This window comes from Apium graveolens, chromosome 7, assembly GCF_009905375.1.
Source record: "Apium graveolens cultivar Ventura chromosome 7, ASM990537v1, whole genome shotgun sequence".
NCBI classification, from domain to species: Eukaryota; Viridiplantae; Streptophyta; class Magnoliopsida; order Apiales; family Apiaceae; genus Apium; species Apium graveolens.
The window spans coordinates 43908483-43923794 of NC_133653.1; the positions used below are offsets into that span (position 1 = coordinate 43908483).

Below are 15312 nucleotides of genomic sequence, written 5' to 3' on the forward strand. Positions count from 1 at the left end.
TTAATTGATTATTTAATTAGATTTAATTATTTACTTTTGATTTAAAAATTCCGAAAAATAGTTTCGAGCTTTAAAATATTATTTTAAATTATTTTCCAAGCTCGATAATTCTTATAAAATTATTTTAGGGTGTTCGAACCCTATTATTTTATTATTAAATGATTCGGAGATTGTTTTTATCCCAAAAAATGTTCAAAAAAAATTCATAATAAATCAACCGTTCGTCTGTTTAATACAAAACGAACGCGTACAGACTCAGAAAAATATTCCTCTTTCATTAAAAATACTTTCGAGACCCAAATCCTTTTTGTTTCGAAAGGTCGTTTGTTTTACAAGTTATTCTGAGTCGATTATTGATCGAAAAATCATATTTTTAACCTGATTTCAGTTTTAAACATATCGAGTCGACCCTTTTGACGAACTGAGTCATATGTGATATGAATTAAGTGATACATGAGTTATGTGCTTATGTGCTATGTGAATTATGTGTGTGTGTGGATTAAGAGTCCTGTGTTTGTCTGTTATATTTATATGTGGGCTATCGTATGGGTAGACGATAGGGTTTTGACGCGCCGTTCATCAAGTAATTATCATTTAGACAATTAAAGTTGTATCTTTTAATTATAGATGCGGATCATTTGAGTTGATCGGGACAAGACGTTGGATAAAGAATGAGATGGAATGGTATTGGGTATCTGGCTTCTAGCAATCGCAGGAGCAGCATATCAGTCAAGTGTTGAAAAGAAGGACGGTGATGTTTTAAGACAGAATTTCAGAATAGATGCGTGTTTGCGAGTGTGACTAACTGCTAAAAACCCAAAGGCAAGTACCCCTGATTTCACTTATTGTTCAAGTGATGTTTATTTCGAATCACAGTATGCAAGTATCCCTATCATCACTTATTGTTCAAGTGATATTTATTTAAAATCTTATCATGCAAGTATTGCTTTTCCTATTCTCAGTTCAAGATAGATAAATGTTTTATATATCGCTGAATTAAATAATTCTGTTTATGCAAGTACCCTCTGCTATTCTATGTTCAGAATAGATTTACAAATGTTTTGGGTTTTGAGAAAAATGATTTTGTTGCAAGTATTCCTGCCCAAGTGAATGGGGGAATAAAATTATTTCGGGTGTCAAGTATTATGACCCCTTTTCAATAAAAGGTTTTGAGATTTGATGGTTACTGGTAGCGTAAGAGGCCGAGGCACCGGTCCAGCGTGAGCTATTATACAGAAGTGTAATACGGAAGTGTAATATCTTACAAGGCTTGTTATGCCTTTTCTGGCGCCCTATAGGTACCGTATGTCTTCGGGATACGGGTAGTACCTATATTTACGGTATACTGCGGGATACCGGTGCTGTTTCATGACTGATCATCAGGAACAGCATAGTGCATAATTTGGTTCCAATCAAAATTATTATATTGATTTTGACATCTTACAAGGAATGATTTATTAAGTATTTTATTTTTGGATAAAAGATGAAATGTGGTTTTGATTCAGTTTCTTATTTTGAGTATACTTAGTTTGTTGTTAAATATCAAAGATGGTATTAGTACAGATGATTGGTGTTGACTTCAGTATGGAATGTTGTGAGCATCAAAGTTCGTATTGATATCTAATTTGATATGACAACAAAATAAGTATTAATCTCAAGAATTCGGTTTTGAGTAAAGTTTATGATTCAATCCATAATCATTGTTTCATGTTATTGTGGTTTACGATATTTCCGTAAACACTGTTTTACGAGTTTTATTCTCGTTATGATTCAAAGTATTGCTGAAGCACGTCGCTGGAAAATATAAAAAGGGTTTTTGAATACAATTAAGGAATCAATTCTGGGATTCCTCAACTAAAATTTTATGATTCAGCAATTATGATTTCTAAATGATCTGCACTGATGCAGATGTTAGTTTTTTTATCAAAATGACCCGATATTTACTATAATGAACTTGCTGAGCATTTCTTTCGCTCATACTTGCCTGTTTTTAAATTTAACCTCCAGTGAGGATTAGCTTGCTGTTTAGCCGTGTAATTCGAGGAAGTAAGAAGAAGCTCTTGGAAGGTGGTTGGTCCAGGGTTTGCGGACTAGTGTAAGTTTTATTATGTAAAGTTGTTTATATTATATTATATTATAGTTTTGTATTTTATTTGGGCCTAGTATACTTCATTTCGAAGTTATACTAGTGGGTTTAGTTTTGAGTTGGAATTTATTGAAAAGAGATTTAAAAGAAAGTGAGAAAAATTTATTTGTGGAATTTGGAATTCTTGTTTCTAGAACTGTAACCTTAAAAGATCTTGGATTAGTTGGGGTCATAAATGATAAATATCTTCCGCTGGCATTTATTATTTGATTTAACAGGTTAATTTTGGATTGAAGTTTTATAGTGACGACCAAATCCTCTGACCCCGGATTTGGGGGCGTGACAATGGTTCTTTGTCAATAGTGACATTTTGTTTAAGTCCATTTTTACATATTAGTTTAGCTACAATACCCCGGGTGGGTCACTATGGTAACTCCCATCCTGATCTCTGTCAGCTAGTGTTATTTGTCAGCAATTACATGTCACCCCTATATACTTGTTTCCTTGAACTATGTCCGTGGTTATTTGATGATATAATAATGAGATAAATGCACTTTGCATCCTCAACCAAAGTTGAAAAACAATTTTGTACTAGAACTTTCGGAAATACAACATGCACCCCTCAACTTCAACTTACTAATTCAGTATGCATCGTTTTGCAGATTATAATTAAAATAATAAGGGGTAAAAAGAGAACTTTATTTTAAAATGTAAATAAATTTTAGTTGAAATTTCAAAAATAAGTTAAAATATTTATAAAAATGATTTCTTGTATATTAAATATTAATATTGATCAGAATATTTTCATTAAATGCACTTTAAAATCATAACGACGTCAAAGACTTTAAAATGAAATAATTACATTAAATTAAATATATAAAATATATATAAAAAAATTATTTTGAATTTAATTTTGGTAGAATTATATAATTTTTGGCATTAATAATATTACTAAAATTCAAAACTCAACTATATAATATTATTCAAAAAAATTAAAGATATTATTTTATAGCTATAATAATAAATTCAATTTTTAATATAATCTGAAAAATGAAAAAATTAGTTTAGTTAATATTTTACTGAAATTCCCATTCTACCCCTTACTTTTTTAATAATAACCGTCGAAGGGGTGCTTTCTGAATTGGCAGGTTGAAGTTGAGGGGTGCAAATTGAGTTTCCAATACTATTGATACACATTTGTTTTTGAAACAAAATAAGAGGGTGCAAAGTGCAATTTTCTCTATAATAATCCCTGAATTATATGCAATAAATATTGATTAATGTAACATACTTAAAGCCGTAATATAGTGTAGCTCATTCAATTTCTAAGTTAAGTTTCTAGTTCACTTTTAGCTATTATTTTCATCCCCTTTGAAATAGTTTGTAATCTACTATGAGTGAACTTGAAAATGATAGTTTTTTTTAAAAAAGACTACACAGATGCTAGCTTTGGCTAGACAACTGGATCACACCCTTAAAGTTTATTATCTGTATTTTTAATATTTCACTTATGGATTTAGAAGTTTTAGCAAAAGATATTATAGACCAATTTCACTTATGGCCATGACATGCAATATTTGTTCCGCAAAGAACAACCGCCTATATTTTCCCAAAAGACCTTGATATTGGTCCAATGACTGTGAGGGAAACATTGGCTTTTCTCTGCAAGAGTCGAGGGGAGTGGATCGAATTATGGTTAGTAATCGATACTTTTGTCATTGTACTATGATATTCTTTTGGTTGAGGAAGTAAACTTCATGTTATTTCTAATATTTGTCTACTTTCCCCAGAAATTTTAGCTGAGCTTGCAAGAAGACTAGAAGAGAGAAAGATGCAAATATCAAACTTGATGTTAACTCGACATCTTTATGAAGGTAACTTCCATATTTCACAATTTACATTAAATTATAGGTAGTACAACGTTATCCTAGTAACTACTGTGAACTTGTTCATCTTTAAATTTGTATAACAGATGACGAGAATGATATTGTATATGGTATGTGACTAGGGACAGAAACAGAAACCAACAAAGGAAAAATAGAAGTCAGTAACAACAGTTTTCCGCCTAAGGTATAATGGTAGCAGCTAAAAGTTTGGGGGATCCGATTGTTCAGACAATTAACATGTCCATTGGTTTAGTAGAAGGTTAAACAATGTGTTAATGGTTTACATTCCTGTACAGGAGACAAATTGTGCCCGACAAGTTCCTTACTGCCATTTATCTAGATAGAGACGAATGTGGCAGTGAGCAGAATATCTTCAAGTCTAATTAATTAAGAAAAATTATGCATCTCATATTGTATAATATTGTAGAAGAGAGAGATTGTTGCACCATAGAAAAAGAGAGCAACATTTTGGGACTTATACTACACTTTTTTGGGCTTGCAATAGCCCACATATGGTGTAGTGCAAAGTGAGGACAACAATGAAGAAGAGGATGATGATCGTGAGGATGAAGGCGACGATGACGATTTTAATAAAATTGATTATGCTTGATATTGTTCAGTACTTTTATTTAAAATATGCGTACTATTGGTATGTTGCTACTTAGACATGAAAGACTAATTAGCTTTATCTAGATTTATGATGTGTACGTTGATTATGTATTTCAACTTTGAAATTACTTGCTAGATGCAAGATGATCTTGTGGTATAAGCCAACTTTGTTTGGGCTTTATTGACTTGTACTTTGTTAGATTTGCAAGAAATGTGAAATCAGGTTGATGTGATTTTTGGGATGGTTATTGACATTACAAATAGGATATTGCAATTTAGACTAATACAAACTGTTGCAAATAAATGTTGCTAAAACTTTTAAAAGCATTACAATAGAAACACATGTGTTGCAATAAAATGTTTCTAACAAACATAAAGTGTGCCAGTAAGGAAAAGTGTTACTTGAAAATGTTGCAATAAATTGACTTTGTAACACATAAAACTAAAATATGTTACATAAATATGTTGCAGTAGTTTATTGCAACACCATAATAGTGTTACTAAAACAGGAAAAAATGTTGCAATAAGCCAGGCTATTGTAATACATTAAAACGTTGCAATAACTACAACAAACGTTGCTATAGGGGTCTATTGCAACGACAGCAAATGCAACGCCGAATTTAGCAAAAATGTTGCAAAAACATGTATTGCAACATATTTATGGTCTTTTACTACACTTTTTTGATGTTACAATAGCCCATATATGGTGTAATGATACCCAATATCGCTTTGGGCTAAGAAATCCTAATTTACTCTAAAAATATCAGGAATATCAGTTTCATGCAAAGGGGCTTTGAAATAATTAGCTGGAAAAGTCTGATGTTTAAACACATACTTAATCGTAGAGAACGACGAAGCAGACTCAGAGTTAGCCATTCAAAAATTTAGGGTTTATGCAAAGAGAGTGAAAATCGATATCAAGCAGTTCGTGTATTGTGTGTGTCTTATAAAATAGAGATAATGATTTTAAAACTGTAATAGACTATAAGACCCTAATACACATGGCATGTGCTGATTGAAATGAAATAATAATACCAAAATTAATGTTTAATTCTGGTAAACATGCATGATTTTCATGGAGAATATGTGATACTGCACCGAAAAATTAGAAAATATGCTACCACTTTATAAACTCCTCAATAATAATGCACAAGAATAAGTCACAAATATACTTAATGGAAATCATGTATTACTTAGGAAAAATATTTAAACAAAATCATAACATACTCACAACCAATATCATAATTACATCGTCAAGATTAAATGTATCAAGATCTAACGTGTAGAGCAGAATCTTATATCTCAATTCTTCACATAGTTAACCATACCAAGTTCATGAAGTAATTTTCCAAAGGTTGCTTCAGGTAAAGGCTTGGTGAAGATATCAGCAACTTGTTGATCATTCAGAATGAAATAAGCTCAATTGTTTCTTCATTGACATGCTCCCTGATAAAATGATATGGAATATTGATATGTTTTGTGAGTGAGTGTTGTACTGGATTACCTATCATTGCAATTGTGCTTTTATTGTCACAAAAGATAGGAATCTTTGTGTAAGACAACCATAGTCCATTAGTTGATTGCGCATCCAAAGAATACGAGCACAGTAACTGCCAGCAGCAATATATTCAGCTTCAACCGTTGATGTAGACATTGATTTCTATTTCTTGCTCTGCCAAGTGACCAATCTACCACCCAAATACTGACAGCCACCTGAGGTACTCTTTCTGTCAATTTTGCATCCAGCAAAGTCTGCATCAGAATAACCGACCAGACTGAAATCTGATTCTCTTGAATACTATAAACCAAGAGATGGAGTCCCCTTTAAGTATCTCAAGATTCTCTTTATAACAACTAAATGAGATTCTCTGAGCTTGGCCTGAAATCTTGCACACAAGCAGGTTGCATACATAATATATGGTCTATTAGCTATTAGATAAAGCAATGAACCAATTATACCTCGATACACAGTGACATCAGTTTTCGTACCTTGGTCTGGATCTAACTTAGTAGCAGTGGCCATTGAAGTTGCAGTAGTTAAACTTTCTTGCATATTGAACCGAGTCAATAAATTATTGATGTACTTAGACTGATTAATAAAAATTCCCTCATCAGTTTGTGTAACTTGTAGTCTAACAAAGTAATTCAACTATCCCAGCATACTCATTTGATACCTCGACTTCATAAGATCAGAAAATTTCTTGCACAAATTATCGTTAGTAGACCCAAAAATAATATCATCAACATAAATTTGCACCAAAAGCATATCACTTCCTTTATTTATGTAAAATAAGGTTTTGTCAATAATACCTCTTTTGAAATCACTTTTAATCATAAATTTAGCAAGTGTTTCATACCAGGCCCTTGGTACTTGTTTGAGTCCATATAAGGCTTTATCAAGTCTGTACACATGATCGGGAAACTTTGGATCAATGAAGCCAGGTGGTTGCTAAACATATACTTCTTTTTCTAATTCTCCATTCAGAAAGGAACTTTTAAAATTCATCTGAAAGACCTTGAATTTCATCTGAGCAGCATATGCTAAGAAAATTCGAATAGCTTTCAGTCTCGCTATTGGAGCAAATATTTCATCATAATCAGTACCTTCTTGTTGTGAGTAGCCATTTGCAACAAGTCTGGCTTTGTTCCTGATTATTGTGCCATCTGAATCTGTCTTGTTTCGAAAAACCCATTTTGTGCCAACTACTGATTTATTCTTTGGCCTTGGCACAAGTTTCCAAACTTCATTCCTTTCAAACTCATTCAACTCCTTCTGTGTTGCTTGAATCCAATCAGCATCCTGTAGTGCGTCTTCAACTTTCTTTGGTTCTTCCTTAGAAAGAACGTTGTGATAAAGACATCCATATTCAGTTGCACTTCTGGTTTGGACTACAACCGTAGGATCCCCTATGATAAGATCAGGTGCATGATCTTTTGTCCATTTCATAGTCTTTGGTATTTCAGTCTCATTTCTTAATTCTTCCCATGTACTTGTGTTGTCATCTCCATATGAAGCTCCCCTGTATCATCGTTATCTGTTCCTGATTGGGAAGGACTTCTGTTTGAAGACTAGTTACCAGGATGATTTTGATTTTCAGTTGAATGATTTCCTCTTGATGAGTTATCATCTATTTTGTTTGAGAAATTTTCAGTAGATCCCGTATTTTCTGGTTCATCTTCATCATCAGAATTTGAATTATTAGTGTCGTCACTTTCTGTCTGTGGATGTTGCTCTCCTTCAATATGTGGATCTTCATGAACTAACACTAAATCAGGATCAGAGTCATCATAAAGATCTGACTCATTATCAGGATACGGCTTATCTCTAGAATGGAGTAATTCTTCAGAATATAAAATATCTCCTGACTTGAGTCTCTTATTTGCAAACACAAGTTCTTCATGCGAGTCTTCTTCAATTCCAGTGATATTTTTGTCATTAAAGGAAACATGAATTGATTCAAAAATTGTCCTCGTTCTTAGATTGAAGAATTTGTATGCTTTTGATGAAGGATACCCAACAAAAATGCCTTCATCAGCTTTGCTGTCAAATTTTCCAAGCATTTCAAGATCCGTTCTTAAAACAAAACACTTGCATCCAAAGATGTGTAGATGCTTTAAGATTGATCATTTGATAATGAGTTAATCCATGGTTGTTGATCAGAGTCAAATTCTGAATATAATAGGCAGTGTTGACAGCTTCAGCCCAAAAGTTTGTTGGTAGATTAGCTTCCATTAGGATAGTCCTACCAGCTTCAATAAGCATCCTGTTTTTCCTTTCTACAACACCATTTTGTTGAGGTATTCCAGGAGCTAAGAATTGTTCAGAGATTCTCTTGTATCTGCATATCTCATCCATCTTGTTATTTTTGAACTCTGTCCCATTGTCACTTTGGACTTTGGACTTTGTGCCATTTTCAATCAGTCTCAGATGATCCAGTAGTATTTCAGCTGTTTCATTCTTACTGTGCAAGAAAAACACCCAAGTAAATCTAGTGTATTCCAACTAGAGTATACATTTTCTTGTTGATTGACATGACATTCACAGGACCAAAGAGATCCAAGTGCATCATTTGATATGGCTTTTTGATGGATGATTCTGACTTGCTCTTGAAAGAGGTTCTTCTTTGCTTAGATTGCTAACAGGCATCACATCCTGTTTTTCCTTTCTACAACACCATTTTGTTGAGGTGTTCCAGGAGCTAAGAATTGTTCAGAGATTTTCTTGTATCTGCATATCTCATCCATCTTGTTATTTTTGAACTCTGTCCCATTGTCACTTTGGACTTTGGACTTTGTGCCATTTTCAATCAGTCTCAGATGATCCAGTAGTATTTCAGCTGTTTCATTCTTACTGTGCAAGAAAAACACCCAAGTAAATCTAGTGTATTCCAACTAGAGTATACATTTTATTGTTGATTGATATGACATTCACAAGACCAAAGAGATCCAAGTGCATCATTTGATATGGCTTTTTGATGGATGATTCTGACTTGCTCTTGAAAGAGGTTCTTCTTTGCTTAGATTGCTAACAGGCATCACATAGACCATCAGGGGAGTAATACATGTTAGGTAGACCTCTTGCTAAATCTTTCTTCACCAGTTCATTGAAATTGAGATGAGAAAGCTTCTTATATCGATTCCAACTTTCATCTACTGATGCCTTGGTTACCAAACAAGTATACAGTCCATCGGTATTTGCATAAAGTTTGGCTTCATAAATGTTTCCATGTCTGTAAGCTTTGAAGACCGTCTTTCTTGTGATCTTATGAACTACTTCATAGTGAGTATCATAGAACATGACATGGAAACCTCTATCAGTGATTTGACTAATGCTCAATAAATTGTGCTTCAGTCTATCTACCAGAGCTACGTTTGAGATGATGACATTTCCAATGATAATATCACCATATCCTAGTATTTTTTGTACAATGCCATCTCCATGGGAAACTATTGGGCCATCCTTCTCCTCATATTCTAACAATAGAGATTTATTTCCAGTCATATGTGCTGAACAGCCACTGTCCAAGACAAGCACATTCTTCTTGTTACCCTATTATGAGAAATATGGAAATCAGTCAGAATTTTTGAGAACCCACACTTGTTGGGTTCTTTTTGACACCTTATGCATTTTTACATTAGCAGACATTTTGTCAGGATTTGGTCCATAAGGATTTACTCCATCAGGATTTGTCTTGACATTTTTCACTTTATAAGATGTATTCACATTCAGTTTAGAAGTTCTATTTAAAACATCAATTTTCTTGAATTTTGGTAAAAGATCTAATTGTTGTGATACAAATTATCATAATCCTTATAAGTGTAAATAGAATGTCAACTGCTACCATAATGAGAACAAGGATTTTGTGGTTTGTATAATACTGATCTACCACTACTGTCAGTTTCAGGAATTTCAGAGATTTTCTTTTTAGGCTTCCTGCAATAAATCACAATATGATTAGTATTACCACCGTTAAAACAAGCTTTCCTAGGTGCATTAGGAATGTATTTATAGTTGTTTGCTTTATTTATTCCTTGTTTTCCATTTCTACCTCTCTTAGACCTAGGTTTGGGAGACTTAGACGTTATCTCACATATCTTCTTATCTAAATGACTCTTAGAGAGAAGTCCTGTGTTTTTACCTTTCTTGTCTTGCTTTTTATGATCTTCTTTATTTTAGCAGGGACTCTAGGTTCAGCTTTTTCTTCAACATTGTTTTTAGAGGTAGAACCAAATTCATAGACTGACTCAACTCCTCTTTCATCAGTTCCAACAAACTTAACTGGAGTAGTGTTATTAATGGATTTATTGATATTCCTATTAGCAAATTTGTTATAACCTAGACATTCTTTCCAATTCTTATCACTAAGGAAATCATGAACTTTCTTTCCTGAGGTCATCCAAGTTTTAAACACATCTCTTTCCTGTTCTAAGACTTTCTCTAGTCTAGCATACCTGATGTTTATCTGAGTTTCATTATGATGTGCTTTCTTACATGCATTTTCATGTTCATTCATGCATACTGACTCAGCTTCTAAGAATTCATTCCTTTCTTTAAGATTCTTATTATCAGCAATCAGATTATCACATTCAATAGTCTTGCTTTTAAAAGTAACATGAAAAGAGTATAAGAAAGTTTTTAGTTCAGACACATTATCAATATCAACAGGAAATACAACTGAAGGTACCCTATCAATTCCTGAGGCATTCTCTTCATGAGCTGCCATGAGTGCATAACATTAATCATCATTGTCAGTTTCTGATGAATCCATCCAGTCTCTCTTTGAGTTTGTTGTCACCAATGCTTTTCCAGTTATCTTGGGGCACTCACTTGTCAGATGTCCCCTTTCATTATAGTTGTAACATGTCACCTTAGTCTTGTCAAACTTCCTTTCCTTGTTGTTCTTACCATTATTCCTTCTGAACCTGTCTTTGCCTTGACTAGAGAACCTTCTGTTGAAACTACCTTTCCTCTGTGGTTTTCCAAACCTCATCCTTCTGAATCCTTTCACTAGCATTGCAGCCATCTCAACTACTTGAGGATCATCCATACCGATTTTACAATCCTCGTCAGTATTTATATCAGGATCTGATGTATCATCAGTATCTGATTCTTCCACAATGTTCCTTCTCCTTGACCTCTCACCTATCTTTTCCTTGCCTTTGTGAGTCTCATTTTAAGAGCCAAAACATTCATCTTCTGACCTTTTCTATTCTTCTTTTATTGGATCTCCAAGTCATGAGTCTTCAGCATCCCATATACTTCATCTAGTGTCAGAGAATCAAGATCATATTGATGCCTGATTTTTGAGGTCTGTTGATAAGTGGATTTTATATCTACTTGGAACGCTTCATTACAAGCTTAAGTTGGTGTTTTGGACTCAAGTTGTTGGTATTTGTGATATATTTTTGTGTTATTGCTTTTCAGGCATCAGTTAAATGAAGAAAGGAGCTTTTCAAAGAAATATGCTGAAAAGAGTTCAGAATTGGAATCCTAGGCCATTCTCAAGTTGTATAGAATCTCGTTAGCTTCGCGTGGGCAGTTGAATCACCTAATTTTGACGAGCAGAAAATTTCTAAAAGGCCAGCGCGGGCGCGCCGGTTCAGAAATCACTATTCCAGCGCGGCCGCGCCTGAAAGTAGCGCGCCCGTGCCCTGTTTCTGCACCAGAATCCTGATTTTAGTCAAAATTGAAGATTTTAAGAGTCGTGGTCATCCTGGAGCCTATATATATAAATAAAAAGACGTTTTTAACAAGAATGAGCCAAGAGAGAGCAATAAGAAGACCTAGAGAGCATGAGACGGCTACGGAGAAGAAGACTTTTATTTTCTTTAATATAATTGATACTTGGATGCTTGTTTTCGATTTATCTTTGAACCCTAGTACTCTTATATTGTGTATTATCATGATTTCATAGGAACCTATGGTGACGATGAGTTCGGTTATGAACTAATCGTTATCGTGGTGTTCTAACGGATTTACTTATGGATTTATATAGTTAATTTGTTTAATATCTTGGTGTGTGGTGATTGATTAGTATCCTAAAATTGGTTGTGCTTATTCGTCTTATGTGCGTAGCTAACATATAAGAGAGCGTGTTAATCTATATTGAAGCGACAGTGAATATAGAGATTTAGAACTTAACATGCTAGCATAGGTTTATGTATTTGTTATGCATGATTCGTAGGTAATTTTAACCATCTTACTTGCCCTATGTAATCACGATAGATAACTTGTTCATTAAACCTTTATGTTGTCAAATTCTATAGACATATAGGGTCTCAACATAATTGGTGTCTATTCAGCTTCTATCTCTTTTATGGATCTCTGGTAGTAGGATATTCGTACAACGAAAGTTGACATTTACTAGTTTCGTGTTATCTGATTAGTTGTCATCACCATCACATGCTAAGGTTAAGAACAATGACTTTGAATGAAGCAATAATGAAGTTAGAATCCCATGTTTGTCTCATATAGTTAATTCAATCACTTTTATTCTTAGTTAATTGCATTTTAGTTTAATCTTAGTTATAATAATCTTAACTTGTTATTGTCTTAGCATTGAACGATAGCCATACCATTGTTACATAAGGGCATAAATTAAAGTTAACTTAAACCAGTCTCTGTGGGAACGAATCTGATTGTTATCTTATACTACTTGCGAACGCGTATACTTGCATGTAATTTTAGCTCGTGTTTTTGCCTTAACAAGTTTTTGGCGCCGCTGTCGGGGACTCGGTGTTAATTTTTAGTTTATGTGCTTGATATCAGTGGTCGTTAAAGTTCACTGACTCAGATTCTTTTACTTTTACAGTTTACTTGTGTGTGTTTCAGTTACTCATTACAATTGGAGATCCAGCAGCATCAACGAAAGCGTTGATGGTTTTTTCTCAACCCAAGATCAATGACATTCAATCTAGCATTGTCAGGCCGACGATCTCAGCTAATACCTTTGAAATCAATCCTGGAATGATTCAATGGATATAGAATTCAGTCCAGTTTGGGGGTTCTCCAACGGAAGATCCAAATATGCACATCAGGGATTTCATAGAGATATGCGACACCTTCAAGTTCAATGATGTGTCTGAGGATGCGGTGAAACTGAGACTGTTCCCATTTTCTCTGAGGGACAAGGCTAAGAACTGGTTACACTCTCTACTAGCTGGTTCGATTACTACTTGGGAAGATCTTGCTTAGAAGTTTCTTACTAAATTCTTCCCTATCACAAAGACAGTTGCACTCATGAATGCTCTTACTCAATTTGCGCAGCAATCAAGAGAAACTCTATGTGAAGCTTGGGAGCGCTACAAGGAGATGCTTAGGAAGTGTCCTTATCATGGCATGCCTTATTGGATGATCATCAATTATTTTTACAATGGTTTGGGAGCACAGTCTAGACCCATAATTGATGCAGCATCAGGTGGAACATTATGGGCAAAGAGCTATGAGGAAGCTTATGGTCTAACTGAACTGATGGCTGCTAATGAATATCAGTATCCAACCCAGAGATTGCCACAGGGAAAGGTAGCAGGAGTTCTGGAAGTGGATACAACTATGGCTATCACTGCTCAACTAAAGGAGTTGTCTATGAAGATCGATTATCTGGCTAACTATGGTGTTAATCAGATAACCATTATTTGTGAGCTGTGTGCAGGTTCGCATGAGAAGGAGCAATGCGCTATATCTAGTGAATTAGCTCAGTTTATGAGCAACTTTCAGAGATCGTAGCAATTAATTCCAGCCACTTATCATCCTGACAACTGGAATCATCCTAATTTCAGCTAGAGCAAAAATCATAGTGCGATGCAACAGCCTTATCAGCAGTATGCAACAAAGCAATTCAACCCTCCTGGTTTTTAACAACTGCAATATGCACCAAGACAACAACTCCAACTTTAACAACAAACTCATGGAGGTGCAGGTCTATCTTTGAATGAAAAATATGAATTAAAGGAATTACGGCTTATGTTCAAAAACCAGGCTCTTATACGCCAAAGCTAGGCTGTTTCTATCAAAACTCTAGAGAACCAAATAGGGAAAATTGCTAATACCTTATTGAATCAACCACTAAGAACGGTTCCTAGTGATACAGATGCCAATCCAGGCAAGAGGGAAGTTATAAAATAGGTGAACGCCATCACCTTGAGGTCTGGAAAGGTCGCAAGCCCCCAAATTTAGCAAGACGAAGAGCCTGAAAAATCTCAAGTTTCAGAAAATGAAGTTGTGGCTAAAGAAGAAGTGCTGAAGGATGCCGAGGTGGAACCAAGGAAGAAAACTATGGAACACACTCCTCCTGAGGGTAATATAGGGGAGAAACAGTTTTATCCTCCACCTCATTTTTCTAAGAGGCTGTAGAAACAGAAGTTGGATAAGCAATTTGCTTAGTTTCTGGAGGTGTTCAAGAAACTTCATATCAACATACCTTTCGCTGAAGCTCTTGAACAGATGCCTAGATATGCGAAATTTATGAAAGGTATTCTCTCTCGGAAAGTGAAGCTCGATGCCTTAGAGACCGTTGCTCTTACGGAAGAATGTAGTGCAGTTCTGTAACTGAAATTGCCTCTGAAGCTTAAGGATCTTGGAAGTTTCACTATTCCTTGCATTATTTGAAACTTGTCATTTGACAAATGCTTGTGTGATTTGGGAGCTAGCATCAATCTGATGCCCTTGTCTATCTTCAAAAAACTTGGACTACCTGATCCAAAACCTGTGAACATGTCTTTGCAGTTGGTAGATCGTTCCATCACTTATCCGCGAGGAGTAGTGGAGGATATCTTGGTTAAGGTGGATAAGCTCATCTTCCCTACTGATTTTGTCATTCTAGACTTTGAGGAGGATAAGAAGATTCCCATTATCTTGGGAAGATCATTCTTGGCTACAGGCCGAACTACGATTGATGTGCAAAAAGGATAGCTTACGATGAAGGTTTAAGATCAGGAGGTCACTTTTAGCGTGTTCAAGGAAACAAAGTTACCCACAGATAAAGAGCAGTGCTTTAAAGTAGAACGGGTGAACTCTGTCGTGAATTCGGAGCTTGAGCAATTGCAAAAGTCAGATACCTTAGAGAGAGCCTTAATAGGGGAATCGGTTATTGAAGATGAAGAAGGAGCAGAGCAATTGCAGGTTTTGAATGCACCTCCATGTAAGAGGAAGTTGGATATTTCATTCGATTCTCTTGGGTTAGCAGAGCTGAAAGTTTCTCAGGAGCGTCTCGAGTCGTCTATTGAAGAAGC

General features: G+C 34.8%; 1 protein-coding gene, 1 long non-coding RNA gene and 1 other non-coding gene across 4 annotated transcripts; 1 reads left to right on the forward strand and 2 right to left on the reverse strand.

The window, feature by feature from the left end:
* The first annotated feature begins 2437 nt into the window (after positions 1-2437).
* Positions 2438-4762, forward strand: LOC141671906 (uncharacterized). 2 transcript variants are annotated; one of them, XR_012555292.1, is made up of 4 exons: positions 2438-3781; positions 3877-3960; positions 4059-4156; positions 4269-4762. It is a non-coding gene; the product is annotated as an uncharacterized LOC141671906 (long non-coding RNA). The 2 variants fall into 2 exon arrangements; XR_012555291.1 differs by having other exon boundaries at positions 2957-3781; positions 4095-4156.
* Positions 4763-7030: 2268 nt separating this feature from the next.
* On the reverse strand, positions 7031-7528 carry LOC141673545 (putative mitochondrial protein AtMg00820). The gene has a single exon (XM_074480295.1). It carries the CDS (start codon positions 7526-7528, stop codon positions 7031-7033), a length of 498 nt encoding a protein of 165 aa, XP_074336396.1.
* A 5787-nt stretch (positions 7529-13315) lies between these two features.
* LOC141676088 (small nucleolar RNA R71) lies at positions 13316-13422 on the reverse strand. The gene has a single exon (XR_012556696.1). It is a non-coding gene; the product is annotated as a small nucleolar RNA R71 (small nucleolar RNA).
* Positions 13423-15312: the final 1890 nt, after the last annotated feature.

Bases quoted from the DNA above. Each gene is read 5' to 3' on its own strand.
- LOC141673545 (XM_074480295.1), bottom strand. From the start codon at position 7,528: ATGAAATGGACAAAAGATCATGCACCTGATCTTATCATAGGGGATCCT.